The sequence below is a fragment of the Bombus vosnesenskii genome, unplaced genomic scaffold, assembly GCF_011952255.1.
Source record: "Bombus vosnesenskii isolate JDL3184/JDL3185 unplaced genomic scaffold, Bvos_JDL3184-5_v1.1 scf7180000013295, whole genome shotgun sequence".
Taxonomy (NCBI): Eukaryota; Metazoa; Arthropoda; class Insecta; order Hymenoptera; family Apidae; genus Bombus; species Bombus vosnesenskii.
The window spans coordinates 8,324,023-8,340,278 of NW_022882946.1; the positions used below are offsets into that span (position 1 = coordinate 8,324,023).

A 16,256-nucleotide genomic window follows, 5' to 3' on the forward strand; every position below is an offset into this window, starting at 1 on the left:
TACTTACTACGTTTTGTGATTACAACATTTTCACATACATCTGTCTTGAACGTGCAAAGTTATGAATGGCAGAGTACATTAATGTCAGTGTCTTGTTCGACTTCTTATGAAATTAGTCAGGATGTTTGTCAAATATCGGGACATTTTCGCCAAAAGAACACAACTTACACCCATGAGCCTCAATTTTAACGATTATGAATGCTGTTACGGTATCTTAATCAACTTCACTACACGTCTTTACCTCGATGTTTCGTTCGATTGGGATTCGAATCGGAATTTTTGCAAGCATCCGCCAGCCTGAGCATTCCTGAGATCTCGAACCATTCGTATCGCGTGTGCTCGCGCCTCGATGCAGTATGATGCAGCATTCTAAGTTCAAAGCCACGTCTCTGCTCTCTGAATTGTTTTCTATCGTTCTTCGGTGTTGTCGAATCTTCCGACGAATTGGAATTATCGTTCACTCCATCGGTGATATGCGGCGTAGACGAAGACACCAATCCCTGCATCTCATCCGGGGTGAGGTTTTTCGTTAATTCCTCGTGATCCTTGGGATGGATGAAGGTGTACAGCGAATGTCCTAAAAGATCCGCCTGCAATACCATACGTATATTTTTTAAAGTATTTATCGATCGATCCCTTTCTTCTGCAATTTGATGGAGACATCAATGTTTAATACTTTGATAAAGATTGATACAGAAGGATTAGGAGTATGGAACATCTTGAGTTATATAATAATTACAATTAAGCAGAATTATTCGCTTGATTTCATTTTCTCAACTAAAACTGTTTAATGAAATAAACAAAATGTGGGAAAAGTTGGTTTCAAAAATTGATCGCACGAGTACTCTTTATTCATCTCATCGCTTGGTTTCACGTAAATGAGAGTACATTGAAATTTGAAAGCTGAAATTCTAGAAAATTCAAGCTCTTTGTACACCTTCTTCCTTCGCAATTATTACATCATATACTTTGCAAATATTGTATATCTTTATCACTTCGAAACAAACGACTTTCCTTTAAAAATTATCGGACCTCAGCTTACTTGCACTGTTTGCAGCAATTAATTCTATTCCGTATTTAACACTGCATTTTGACCGCCAATAGAATATCGATAGAATATCGTCTGAAATATAGAACAGAAATAAAAATGAAATACCTTGTACTCAACTGACTATACCTAGGCTCAAATCTATCTATCAAACTTCACCTACGATCAAACGAAACCAATCGACTTGCTTCAGATCCAACTCCAATCGCTATTATTGGAACTTTTGTAGCTTTTCTCCGCTCGAATCCCGATTCCGTCGAATTCCACGAACGCTTTCGTTGAAACTGGCTACACGTCCACGCGTTCCTGCTCGGTCTCCTCCTGCATCTCGATGGCGGAGTTGCGATTTAATCGTGGCAAACGCGGTGCACCACGTCGGCGACGGGGCTCGTTTTCACCGCGGGGAGTTTCTCCTTGAGAACAATACCGGCTGATTGTGACTATCTTCTTAAAAAACCCGGAGGATCCCGCGCAAACAACTCCTCGCTCCACCTCCACCATCTTTCTTCCTTTCTCTCTCGATCCTCCTCTTTCTCGTTTTCTTCTTTCCTCTTGGTCTCTCGTGTCTCTGCCTCTTTCATCTCCCTTCATTTCCCACCTCTTGGCTCTAGCCCTCTTCTTTCTTTCAACCATCTTCTGGTATCCTTACGCTTTCGAAGTCGGAACTCGGCCGAACATCAGGTTCGTTACGCTCGAGCGTCGAATTATCGTTATGCTCGAATCTGGAACGCCACGAAGGTTCCTCTATTACAGAACCACGTGGATCGATAGAACAGGACTTTTTGCCTTTCACGGTGCCAGACTCTGTTCAGAGTTTGGTCTTCGTCGTTTGCTTCCTCGTCGAAGCTGCAAAAGCTTCGTCGTCCATGGTGGCTTGCTTTTTGCTTTCTTTCGCCTGTTGCTACTTGTTGCAGCTTCTCCCTTTGGCATTTGTAGCATGCTCGGGCGGCTATGAAGCACGAAGACGCTTGATAAAAGGGACGAGTCGTCCGAGCTGAGTCTAATACGTTCACCGCTGATTGGATTTTTATTACTGTGCCGTGTGCTCGTACGGATAATTTTCGCTCAAGATCTATTTCTATATCGTCCTTTTCAAAAAATCTACAAAGATCGGCTTTGTACGCAACGTGTAGCGTTACAGACGTTTATGTAAATTTATATCTTTACGAGCGAGATTAATGAGACGGAACCTAAAAAACCGTGGTTTCTTTCACGCCGTAACTAGCTCTCTGCTTTGGAAATTTTGTATATTTTTGTAACTTAGGTATATAGTCTGTGCATTTTTCCATACTTAAGTTACAGTCGGGCTTGTTCTTATCGTCGTTAAATCTATAACTCGAAAAAAACCTTGGACTATTTTCTTTTAATGATAATTAGGATTATATCATCAATGTGGTAAAATTTATTTTAATTTATACACATTGTACAATCGTATGCAAATATAAATTCGTATCGTTCGAAACGTACGATGCGATTGTACATCGAAGATAGAACAGATGAGATTGAAAACCGAGATGTTCCATATTAAAAATATTCTCAATCGCAGTTTCCGTAATTATCGGGATACCGTAATGTAAAGTTCCAGAGGAAACTTTATTCGTTATTTCCATCATGTTCCTTCACTTAGAGGACACCGGTTATGAAGTTAATAACGAAGCGAAGTCAACGAGTAAGTTGTGCAACATTAGCTTTAAGAACGTTTAACGATACAAATAAAACGAAAAGGCAGAAAGAAATGTCAATATATTCAACGCCACTGTATTTATCATTTTGCCAAGGAAGATTCATCATCGAGAAATACGCGACAATTAACGTTCAGCGAATTATAAAGTTTAAATAACGTTTTCTCTACTTTATGAAAAAAATCGAAGGAAAAATATTGGAAAATCTCTGATGTATCTTATTACTATGTTTCTTGTTCCCTCTTTTTTTTTTTTCTCTTTTTCTGTTCGAAACATCGCTTTGAAATAGGAACGAAATGTCCATCGACAGGCTATCGAGTTGTTACGAGAAGAAAAAAGGAAAAAAAGCTTATCGACCTCCGAGTGATTTTTTTGTAAAATAACTAACTGCGCTTGCCGTTGAGATCGAGTAATTTTTTTACTGTTTCAACCTCCCATGTCAGAGGAAAGCGTGGAACACGTGCCACGTAAAACTTCACTCCTACAATGCAATTCTTCCCTTCTTTTGCTTCCTTCCTCTTCGTCGTTGCATGCGACGTTTCTTTTCTATTATACGCTGAAATATTCCACATGGCAACATTTTTTCCCATTTCGTTTCAATTCCTCTTTCACTTTTTTTCTTTTTTTTTTTTGTCTTTTGAAATCACACACGCCACGGTATTTGTATTCATCTAAACCCCGCGGATTCTGTTCGAAATAATCCGAATCCGAACACGTGCAGTAAACAATTCGATTGAAAAGCGAGCACGAATCGCGTAGCTAACTGGTTACTTCCCATAAGAATGACAAATGAATGATTAAGAAGGATAAAAAAAAAAAAAAAAAGAAGAGAAAGAAAAGAAAGGAAAAAGGCCGAAAATACAGGAACACGGGATAAACCGGTATAACGATAGACCAAAAAAGGGGCAGATAATGTTTCGTTTTCATCGATGTTCCTCTTCGTTACGCAAACACGCTATTCGCTATATGCTGCAGCCTCGTTATATCATTCGCATAGTTAAAAATAACACTGATTAGTTGTTCCTTATGTTCGTATAAAAACGTATGGCAGTTCTCTTTTTATGCTTTTAATCGTTTGTTTTAAAATTGAAATATCACGTATATAATATTGCTCGACGATGCCTTGCTACGAATTTGTCGTCGATTTGCATCATTTACAGTTTGATTAACGTTTTCTATCGAATTTCAGAAGAATATGAGAGCACCGTTGTTTATAAATGTACGTGATCTAAGATATCAAGAATTTTTTCTTCTAGATAGACAAAATTACAGTTAAAATTAGGGGTAAAAATTCGGGGACTACTCAGATTCTTAATAAATATGCAATATGTAAATAATCAGCAACGTTTGATCGGTCTTGTATTGGGAGAATATCAAAGGCAGCTGATGAGAAGTCTCTGATAGCGAGATGAGGAACTTACGGAAGAAAATATGTACATATATTATATTCGTCAGAGTTGATCTGCGACATACCGGTAGAAGATTAAATGTGAAAAACTCGTTAATCGATGTATATAGTGATTTCTGACAGATGAAATCGTCCGTTTATATAGAATTTTCAGAAGGACATAACGCGTTGAAAAGGTACTGCGGGTGCACGTCAGTTACCATGGCGGCCTGGTTATGCTCATTTGATCGATAATTCCGGACCCTTGGCACGAGCTACGTTTCACCGTAACTGCAATTGGTTCGGTGCTTTATTAATGCATCGCAGAGAACCGCAATCGTACAAAGGGAAGTTTCGTAAGGCAGTAAATGCTTTTGGTATTATTAAGTCACCGAAAGGCTAACTCGACCCATTTAGTTGTAAAAAGGCTATTTCTCCAACTTGTTAACAAATTTTCTCCAGTGGATTAACGAAAATGGAAAGATCTAGCTTTTTTTCAATGTACAAATTGTTCCTTCTTCAAACGACGATGTTAACGACGATCTCGTTAATTTACGTTGAACTATACTCTACGTTCTAACGTTACGAACTACATATAAAAGGAACACGGTTTTACGTTATAAAATATTTGAATGAAAACACGAAACGTGTAAATATCGAATATTATTTCACGTTCGTATAAAATATGTTGTGCAATAATGTAAAAATCTTCGTAGCATAGACTCCCGCCTAATGACATTTCAAGAGTTTGGGATTCCCATTTCTGAATTTGTAGACAGAGACAGATAGGATTTCCGGATAAAGTAAAATGCGAACCTATGTGAACGAATGTGACTTAAATCGTGAAGATTCGCGTTTGTTTCGTTACGGGATAAGAAGTTGCGTGTCGGTGTATATGTGTGTTTGTGAATGGGCTGAGTGTGGTTTTAAGGGTGGATAGCGTGCGATGAGAGCCGGGAATGAAGTTTGAGAGGATCGCGAGGAGAAGGAAAGTTTTAGAGAAAACGATGAACAGATTATCTAGAGACTTTAGAGGGAGGAAACTTTTCGTGAGAAACAACGTTATGGTACGGAAAGGCTAAAAAAGATAGAGGCAAGACGAAGAACAGGTATAAAGTCATAGACGAAGGATCCACTGTATTCTTCTATCTAATTCTTATTTAAAAAAAACCTCAATCTTAAAACATAAGACAAGGAAATTTATCCAGACTGTTGAACGTTTCACGATTTTGTTAGAATTGTTATATGCCGTTGCACAACCTTGACATTTATTGGAGTTGAAACCAGGTTTATTCGAACGCACATAATTTTTACTCCATCTAAAGAGCGAAGATACTCGAGCCGCAAGTTAAAAAGATTATGAAATTTTGGAGATACTTAGAGGATATAGAGGTATGTATTATGCAATCTTTTTTGCTACCTAACTTTACTTTAAGGGGGTGAAATCCACGCCTGAACAACTTACTTTCCGATCTTGCGTTATAACTCGCCAACTATAAGAAACAGGAAAAGGATTTTCTAGCGAAAGATATTTCTTTTAATTAGGACTATCATTCGGTAGAAAATTGAGTATCACGTACCCGTATATTCTCTACATATTCCCAAAATTTCAAAAGTTTTCGAATTCACGGTTCCAGGATCTTCCCTCGTAAATACACTTGGATTAACGTCGTTTAAATTCGACGATCGATCGAATTTAGAGTTCCATGTAGTCAGCATTACAATCTCGCTAGATTTTAGAACCACGTTACAACATTTACTTACGGATTTAATTTTTTATTTCGTCTAAATTTTACTTCATTTAATAGCGATTGAATCTATGATCGAATGTCACTCAACGAACGATTACTACATTTCCAGATCCAACCGTTTGGAAATGTTCGCTTATAAAATAGCAGGAACGTGAGTAAAAGAAAATTTACCTGGGTATGGCCAAGGTGTTCCTGAACCTGCCGGCTGACGTAAACTATCTTCCCGGTTGTCGTGATGACTATGAAGAACCCCCCGCTTTCGATCAAGTTCTGTTACGGTTAACAAAAACGATTTTAACGTGTTCAAAACGTGTGTAACAGGACTGGATCGATTTACGAGTACTCACGTCGACGATATATTTTTCCAGGTCCAGCTCGCCAAGCTCTCGAGGGAGGAAGTCAACTGTACCACGACCGACCGCTGAAAACGTATGCAAATCAATACGTATAAATCGATTAAATGAGAAACTATTAGCGTTTATATGTTCGAAGAATACGAATAAACACATTCGTATTTCAATCTATTCTTGCTACATTACTACATCGACTTACTGTATCGCATTCTGAGGAAGGCTGCTGCCAACCTCAGGATGGATATCTTGTCCATTTTCCTTGGACTCTCGGCGACGGTAGGAACAAGTGTCGCCATCGCAGAGATATTCGTATTAAGATTGTCGCGTCTTTGTTTCTCTGCCATGTTCCGTGACGCTCTTGGATTGCTGTAACAGAAACGAGAAAGAGCTTCGTTTTAATCTCCGTCTATCTTTAGAAACTTTTAATCCCAGCGGTTATGCGAAAATTAGAGACGATTCACTTGTACGATTTATAAAAAGACAACGGATTAAGGGATTACATCGCGATATTCCTTAAATCTCTACTCTCTTCTTTCATTGTAGACGAATACTGTCTTAAAATACAGGCAGGCAATCTTAATTCTTCATCAATCGAATTAATCGATCTAATACATACCGTGTTTTCCATTTTTTCCCGCTCTTTCGTAATAGTCAAATAAAGTGCAATTATCTTCTGATTTTCGTATGAGATGGCATTTTTCTAACGTGGGCGACGAGGCACGCATTAGAAACAGACTTCTCGGAACATGTAACTTTAATCTAATATTTTATCGAATCATACTATGTGAAAATAATTATCGCGATCGCTTTTCTGAAAAACGCTCGCTGCTCGCCCTTGGGGATGGCATCTATATTTAGAAAATTTATTCGCTTATTCGTTCCTGTTTAGCTCCGTTAAGACCAAGGAACACGAGAATCTAATTTTTACTTAGAAACTTTTTACCTTTTTACGCGTCGCATCGCTTTCTGTTAACAACTACATCGTATTTACACGTTGAACGATTGAAATCGACTGAAAAACGACTGAAATCCAAATCCAATGTCTCTGTTCATTTTTAATTTTACGATCATCGAGAAGTTCCGTTAAAATCAACCGGTTAAAGAGAGGGAAAGCAACGAGAAAGGATACACGGTGCAAGTTGTTCGGTAATTTCATTAACTGGCCCAATGGGTCCATCGTTCAGGATCTACCGGGATATATCAGGATACGATTTCACTTATGGCGTGAAAGTACTCTTAGTATTGGCTCTAGCAGATCTGCAAAGGAAACGTTCGCGAAATTACACATTGTCGCAAGAATAGGGGGCAATGAGAGTGCAAATGTCACGGGTGTTATTAGATAACGATGCTTATTTCTGTCGCTTGGTCATGAATGGGTCCGTGCGAATCCCAACGCAATTTCTATTCTCTGTGATCGTGCGGGAAACTCAAGATATCGGGAAATCCCTACGAAGCTTGTTTGTTTTCGTATCGAGTTTCATCTGCTGCTTTTCTCATGGTGAGACGCAGAAAGCCCGACGAATGCAATGTTTTTCGACGCGTCCAAATTTCCTCACTCGTGTGAGGCCGTGTGTGTCAACTGGCAGCGTCGTGTAACCACGAAAATAATTCGACCAGCCCAACCCTCTACGATTTGCCAGAACGGAAATCAATTTATATTTTTAAACAAACTGTAGATTTTTACGCATTTATGGGAAATTTCAAAATGCAAAAATACTCGGACTAGGTTCGTAACGTGTAAATCTTATATAGCGCTCGTTACAATGTTGGTAGATAATTGTAACGATATTAGTAGATGATACATCGGGAGATAGAAAGATCTTCTACTTGAGTTTCTTTTTCTTTTTTTCTCTTTCTTTTTTATAAAGTTCGTAAAAGTATGAATTTGCATAAATATCCGCAGTCTACTCGTAAAACCTGAGAACTCACCGGACAATGTACAAAAACCATATTAAAATTTGTATACGTTAATGATTAGACTGTGGACTTTTATGCATTTATGCGAAATTTAAAGATCCAAATATGCATAGAATGCATGTAATACGCAAGAATATAGAAGATATCGAAACTACGGTTCTTATTAAAATTTTTAATACGCGAAGCACATCTCTGTCCAAGTTCTACTTCCGTATCTATGTTCACAAAAATGTAAATTTGCATATAAATTCGCGATGTACTAGTAATAAATTAAGGTCTCCCGAATGTTTCGAGGCCAGAAAGATTTAATTATTCTTTATTATGCCGAAGAAGATAACGGGCGTGTACGTAGTCCACTGAGCATTAACATCTTCTATATCTTTCTATTTTTTAACGTATAGTTTATTTCGAACGTTTTCGCTAATTCGATCAAACGACATATATTTCATACCAATAGAACGCACTAAATATAATTACGCTACTTAAAAAAAAATTAGGTCAAGAATACGACGGGCAGTTTATTTTAATTAAACTTTCGTTCGAAACAACTGCCTCTCACCTTTGATATTTAAATAAGCGATTTATTTCTTCGTACAAATGACGGACATGCAAATAACTGACGCGTGTATAGCGAATAATGAAAACGTCGAATGGTAGAAACGACAAATAATGCGAATAAAATATCTTGAAAAGAGTGCACATGAAAAGTTGTTCGAACAATATTGATTCAAATTTTCAACTAGCGTACATACTGGATGTTGATCGATCCACTTCATTGTACTTCAGTATTGCAAGTAATATGCGAAAACATCGCTTGCAAAAGTTGTATAATTAGAAGAGAAATTAACTTTATAACTTCGTGAATTCTTAATATTAAACTTCACAACGTAACTTCGTCAAAATAAAATAGTATCTTTACTTACTATCTATTACTTATTCATAGTCTAAGTAATACGAATGTGTTTCATAGTAAAAGTACTGGTGGCTGAACGAAGTTAAATAATCCAGCGACGATAAGTTTTACGATAAACGTTATCTTATTATCTCTATAATAAAAATTCATTATGCCATCAAATACGAATGTATATATAAATAGGATAGAATAAAATCTAACTCCAAACTTTTTTCTTTCCAGTTAAAAAACAGAACATTGCTACCATTTTACACGCGTAACCCTACGATCTTGTTATAAATAATTTTCCCTTTTTGCTTAACGCAACGAAGAGATTTTAAGCAAACGTAACTTCATAGAATTACTTCATCGAACACTCGTCTACTCGTTTCCAGTGACCAAACGTCTTTCCCTCTCGACGATCATCTCGATTTCTATTCTCGATTGTAGACCACGGTCTGAATAACTGTCCGACGATAAAAGGAGGCATTGAGAAAAAACCGTGTGCGGTGTCACATGTATAGGCCATCAAGCAGTCGTCGGGTGAAATGGTCTAGCTCGTAACGACCGTCTTTACTTTGACGCAGATTCGAAGGGAAATATTCATCACGTGTCAGGCTGTACGAACCCATCTAGACTACAGCATGACCCGGCCAACCTCTTCGTCGGTCTATTCCCGATGAATTTCTCGCTTTTTACGTCCAACTAGCAGCGCCTGTGTGTCATCATCGAGCCTTGAAACGTGGTTTTTTCGTACGTTGAAACGAGTCGGTAGTACAAAATTCGAAGGTTACATAAAACGTTTAACACGTTTGGTCTTTCCGACTGCATCGAACGTTCGTACCATCGATTCGTCTACGTTTCTCGCGTAACACTTGATGTAAAATTGAACCTTATCTGTGGGTGATGTAACGGGCCGAACTGGTTCACAGTTCGGCGAGCAACTCCCTGCGTGAAAGCTGAAAAACTGGTTGCTGTTTATGCACTTTGTGCGACTGAAGTTCGATTTATTATGACTCGTTTTATATTTTCATGGTTACTGTTAGAAAAAGAGACAGAACACACGAAGATTTGAGTAGGCGTACTATTAAGTAATCGATGATCGACCGTTGCGACTCGACTTCTTCGTATTGTAACCGAACTGACTAGTAATAAGTTAATGAATAATTGTATTTTTATCGATAGATTCTTTACGTACGAGACATTATATAGAAAAATACGTTGTTATCTATAGATGATAAATCATAGCAGTTATGTTATATGCGAGGGAATTAGAAAAGCGATAAGATCTTTAACCAGAGGAAACATTAAGCAGAATTAGACTTTAAATGTATGCTTACTTAACACACTGTTATACATAGTCATAAAAGCAGGGAAATTTACGATTAAATCGCGTACATTTGAATCTTATGTATTCCTTGTTATCTCGATTCAGAGGAAAAAATGCACTCGTGCGATTTTCCTTTAAATCTCTCATTTAATTTAACCTTGTTCATTCTTCTTTAAACGTTGCTACGAATGCTACGTGTACATTTCGTTTGAACATAATTGCAAAAAAAAAAAAGCGACAGTTATTTTTCTGAGACACTTCAAAATACTTGGAATACGTTTTACGATAATACGTCTTTCAATATTTACAAATATATTTTAAACAAATATTGTGTAACAAAAAGAATTCTGAATCTAATAAATTCGTTCCCGAAGAGATCAATATAGATGATGATTAATGGTTTGTCTGAGTTTCGTTCGTGTTACAGCACAAAGGTTAATAGTAAAATTAATATCGATGATAATATTTATTAATTATCGATTACTTAAAATCGAATGACTCTTTTTTTAGTAAAAACGAGATCCAACGACCAATTATGAGTTGGGCATTAACGTAACTCGTTTGTACCATGATCGAATGCAGAAAGTGATAAAGTCAAACCATAAATCTCTGTTTTTTAATATTCTTGCGTAATGGTACAGCTGTTGTGTACGCGCATATAATAATCAAGGTCTTTGCTATGACTATAATCTACGTCTAAGTTAATAATAGAATCATTGCCATAAATGCAATGGCGGCTTCAATTGCGGTACTACGCGTCTCATAATCTGATAGAACGCACTGAAAGATCGCATTTTGGCCAATAGTTGAAACATCTTGTCCAACGTCACGAAGTTAACGAGAAATACTTAATAAATTACAGTTTTTGGTCAATTGACTTTTCATATTTAAAAAAAAAAGATATTATTTACATTTTTTAAAAAATATAATATTCTCTCTTTTTCTTTAGTCTGAAATCCGATGAATAATAATTATCATAAATAAACGATGTAGCGAAGTAAACGAAATAAAAATGAAAAATGTAATATAACGGTAGGGGCAAGTAAAACTGAATAAAATTAAAAAAGATTATGCGCGTCGATATGTAACTTCAACATGTAGCTTTATAAAGAGTTAAATACATATAACAGACAATTCACTTCATTTACAAAGCTGCGATATTTTTTAGGTATAAGGAAAGAGATTACACGTTATATATTCTATAACTTTCTGTGTAGAATAATGTTATAATTTTTCGAAATAAAATAACGAAGCTACTATAACGAACTTATCGTACAGTTTACAGTAACATTAACAGTTATAACAAATTAAAAAAATTAATTGACTGTTAAAAGAAACTCACATCTGCAAAACAACATTATCGTATCGAGTTTGCCTTTATATGGAGTAACGGTACAATCAGCTTTTTGTTAATTACGTCCGCGACAATAAACAACTGACACTTTGGCCCGGTGTCTGATATTTCTGTTGCGTATCTGGCTAAGTGGCCGACTTGGCAATCGTCGACGACCATGTGCCATCGCGTATGCAATCATTGGCGTTTCTACAACGCCAGATCAAAACAGTCGAAATTGCTCGAAATTTCACACACACGCACATACACATATATATCTCATTTTAACGTTATTATCCAAAAAGAATAACGTTACAACAGTCTAGGGTATCGCTTTTAGCCGATTAACACAATCAAATTTGTAATTAAGTCGTTTGACACGTTTCTTTTTAATTTTCCATTCTAATGATATTCTCGCGCGAGATTGTTCAATTGCAGAAACTCCAATCGTTCCATCCGATTGTTCCTCTCTCCTTTCTTTCCTTTCTTTCAGATCTATCGTTCCTTTCCCCGTAATCGACGTAACAATGCAGGAAACTTCGAAAAATCAGTGCGTCAGGGTTATCCGATGTTACACAATGCTAAAATCACTTTGGCCAATTATCCCTGCCTCGTCGGCCTTGGGACGCGTTATCGTCCAAGATAGCGCCGGCTAAAAATTCCTCTTTCAATGCTTTCAGTTATAGTCGAAGTCCATGGGGAAGCGATCTCGAGGAGCTGGACAAAATAGGATACGAAAAGGAATCGATGATAGTGGAAAATTATCACGGAAAGCATATCATACGAAAAAAACATAAATTATTCAAAAATTAGAAAATATTCGAAGTACAGCTTCTACTTTTCACGGATATAAGATAGTAAGAGATTGACTTTCGTATAATGAACGAATACTTTGTTTAGAAAATTATAAATACGCAATGAACTTGCGGTAGCTATAATTAATACTGAAATCATCATCATCATCATCATAAAGGCAAGACGGTATAAGCTCGCATACATACGCACGCACGCGCGCGAATGTTTGACCCAAACACTTTCTAGAATATATATTTGGTAGGTAAAACAACTTTCTACCGAGATTCTATATCTTTAATTATATTCTAGAAAATACGAATTTGCATAAAAATCCATGGTTTAATGTGATAATCCCGTGGTACAAGTTTGCCTCGTGTTCCATAGTCTGGTGCAAAGTATATATATATATATATATATCTCTATAATACACGATGCATAACGTTGATTACGAAGCAAAGTATATTTGTAGAGGCGGAAAATAGAACAGAGTTCGACAAGTATCTGGTATCAAGAATATCCTTATCGCGAGCTGTACAACGAACCTAATCGTTATCAGTGGCGGGACTAAAAAAATATTAGTAACACTTTCGCCGGGATGTGGCTCATTTCGAGCAGAATTGCGATGGTCAGGTCGCGCGGTCTTCCACGGCCGACGTAGGAGTTAACTGCTTCCGTGCTTTGTTCTGTTACTCTGAAATATGCGTAAATGTATACATCGGTGTGCAACGTATGCTCGAAACATTGATTCAATTTCGCGAACGTTCGCAGTTTGTTTATTCTACATTTTCATTATGAACCAGAATTGTCAGTGTACGAACGGGCAGCGTTATGCAGCAAGAGATCAGATTAAAAAAATTAAAGATTTGATATAGGAGACTGTAACGTTAGCGTAAGGAAATAATTCCGTTTGCTGAATTTTTCTTCCTTATACGTCGAATATTTCGATATTTTAATTTTAAGATGTCGACCTTTCGTTTTATAGGATTCACGAGTAATAATATTAATCCACGATTGTGATAGAATGTTGAAACGATTACTCTGTTTAAATGAACGATGTGGGCCAGGATTAATCCTTTGGGATTAAAAAAGTATTTGTAATTCATGTTTTAATATAGGTTTTACGAAAGGTTCCAGAATATTAAAGTTCTGTATGAAATGAACTTTGAAATTCCAATGACTGTTTGTACTAGTGCAGAAGTAATTACACGATAATTAAAACTTTGATATATTAGTAGACGTTTCTCAGTAGACCGCATAGCTGGGGGGATAAGGAACAAGAATAAGTGGAACTCGATTCGCGTTACCTCTGTATCAGCAATTAATTATAATTCTTAGAACAAATACCTTAGAGGCGAAAACGAACGTCCCTATTTAATTTACGTCACTCGTCACTTTTTCGAGCATGTACGTATCCGGTGGCCAGACGACCAGGAACAAAGGACAAAGATGAAGAAGGTCTGTCATAAATGACTATAATGGGCCGTTATACATACTCGTTAAAAAAAAAAAAAGAAACTATAAAGCAACTAATAAAATAAATATTCAAGCAACATGCTATTTATTCTACTTATAAAACCCTCTTATATACCGTAATTATCTAACTCGATTTTTGTCAGGTAAATTTTTGAACAAAAGTCAAGGTATGTTCAACCGACATCCAACCTACATGAATATTCTACATACCACGCTCATGCAAGTTCATTTTTACCAAATGAATTTTTCACCAAAAGAGAATGAACGTTCGAGCAACAGCCCACGTAGTTTTCCCGTATACCTACCTCTCGTCTAGCTGCATTTTTACAAAAATCAATATTCGCGAATCTGTTAAAATTAAACCCTTTAGAAAGAACATCTCCCCCGCCCAAGAGAAAACCCCACAAACACCACAAAAATCATATAACGTCCCATTAATTCGAACCACGCCGCTCATTAATCTCATTAAACCGCTGTGTGAAATCTTCGATTCGTACGTTTTTATTATTTCCATGAAATATAACCCGTCTGATGTGCGTGCTTCGGATACGTATCCCGGGGATCGTCTGTGAAACGATTTGAGCCGGTTTCACCACAACTCCACCATGGAGAATGTATCGACTCGCCAAAAGGATCAGGAGGCTCTCCATCCAGTTCCACCAGATCTTTAGCTATATCGAGAACGTTACACTGGCGTATCGTGTTTGATACATAACAAATACATGTGCACGCTGTCAGCCACGAGTATTAATAATTATTATTTAGAAATTTAGTAGAAAGCGAACACGTCTCGCTGTCTTTATATTTCGCAATTATCTTGTTACAGCTTGTTACCTTCACCTCGCGCATCTTCGCGTGTACACAGGGAATTCGAGGACGCAGAGATACGCAGAATTCATATAAAATGCAAATATAATAAAAATATGGCAAAATATACAAAACATATTGCATTGTTATGATATCCGATAGGCGAAACAAGTTTTCGCTTATATTTCCTATTTTTATAAAAGCGTGAATTTGCATAAAAATCCGTGGTCTGGTTATCTCGTTTATGACGCCAAATGCTCGGCAAAGTAAAATTTGTTAAAGTTTTCCAACGAATGTAACGAGCAGCTGTGTGTTCATACTTATGGTATCCAGTGTATAAATTGGCACGTTGTGGTTGTGCATAAAAAGGTGGTGAATGACGGAGAGATAGAGAGAACGGAGGAGAGACGAAATATACGCAGACGGGACGTAATCGTCGTACACGTGACGGGATGCGGTTAGCATACGCACACGAATACACGCGCTTGCAGGCGGCGCGGCAAAGTCCTGAAGTTACACGTTGGATAGGTCGGGGCACCGTGACGAATGAATCGATGCACGTGGACGGGCGACTGGCTGTAATACGGCCGAACCCTTCTCTGATCCTGGGCCACTGGCAGCAGCCAGCCGGTCGAAGCTTTGTTCTATTCACAAGCACCAGACGTCACGACTATGACGAATCCGAGAATCGTGATGGTTTTCATAGAAGCATCGCTTAATTGACAAATTCTAAAAACTATAGGGCGTAGGTAATGCTTTCTGCGATTTAAGGTTCAGATTTTTCAATTTTCCGCTACGGCGGCGGACCAGTTACCCGACGTTTTCACGAAATATCGCATAATTGTCAGATTAATATCAGCGTTCAAGACGTAAGCGGCGTCTTTTTGGAAAAAATGTAGATTTCTTGTAATTTCTGTAATCGCGAGACGGGCGAGGTGCTAATGAAATTTCAAACAAAAATGTTGGAATGCTTTTGCGAGAAACTGTACTGTACATACGTGTTAGGTGTTAGGGGCGAAGAAAAGATGGGGAGGAGAACTGACCTACGGGTGACAGTACAATTCGAGGCATTCGAGCGATCGAGAAATTGGTCAACTTACGTAGAAATTTATTGACACAGGGAATAAGCGGTTGTTTTTCGAAACATTAAAAGTCTAAACAGATACGTCGATGTTTCTAGACAGTTTATGCGCTGCACAGTGGAAAAATAGAATTATCGAACTTGGCAATATTTCCAGGTGTGAATCGAGTCTTCTCCTTGAAAAAAATTTATTACAAGGTTCGTGTTTTAACTACAATTGTCGAGTCCATAAGTTTGTTTTAAAAGTATTTAGCTTCGTAGATGCATCCGTGTTATCTGAGGAACGCGAGCTAGAGAAAACTGACCTAGACAGTGCTCGAAGCAATAGCATTTGAAGCGTCAGAAACTTTACGACCAGTTCGATAATTCGTATAAATGTTGGTAAACTATCGCAAAAACTTTTCTCT

General features: G+C 37.4%; 1 protein-coding gene across 5 annotated transcripts in view; it reads right to left on the reverse strand.

The window, feature by feature from the left end:
• The window catches only part of LOC117233366 (circadian locomoter output cycles protein kaput-like), a 93,888-nt gene that overhangs the window by 8,389 nt on the left and 69,243 nt on the right, over positions 1 to 16,256 (reverse strand). For 4 of the 5 annotated variants that reach the window (XR_004493303.1, XM_033493591.1, XM_033493592.1 and 1 more), the window contains 4 exons: positions 6,421 to 6,587; positions 6,216 to 6,289; positions 6,040 to 6,138; positions 242 to 590 (listed from right to left, as the gene is read on the reverse strand). Coding sequence is in view for 4 of the 5 variants with exons in the window: in XM_033493591.1 (XP_033349482.1) it covers positions 242 to 590; positions 6,040 to 6,138; positions 6,216 to 6,289; positions 6,421 to 6,587 (689 nt within the window). In the remaining variant the exon portion in view is untranslated. Of the gene's footprint in view, positions 1 to 241; positions 591 to 6,039; positions 6,139 to 6,215; positions 6,290 to 6,420; positions 6,588 to 14,485; positions 14,490 to 16,256 lie in introns of all 5 variants that reach the window. The other variant, XM_033493593.1, reaches the window with a different exon arrangement.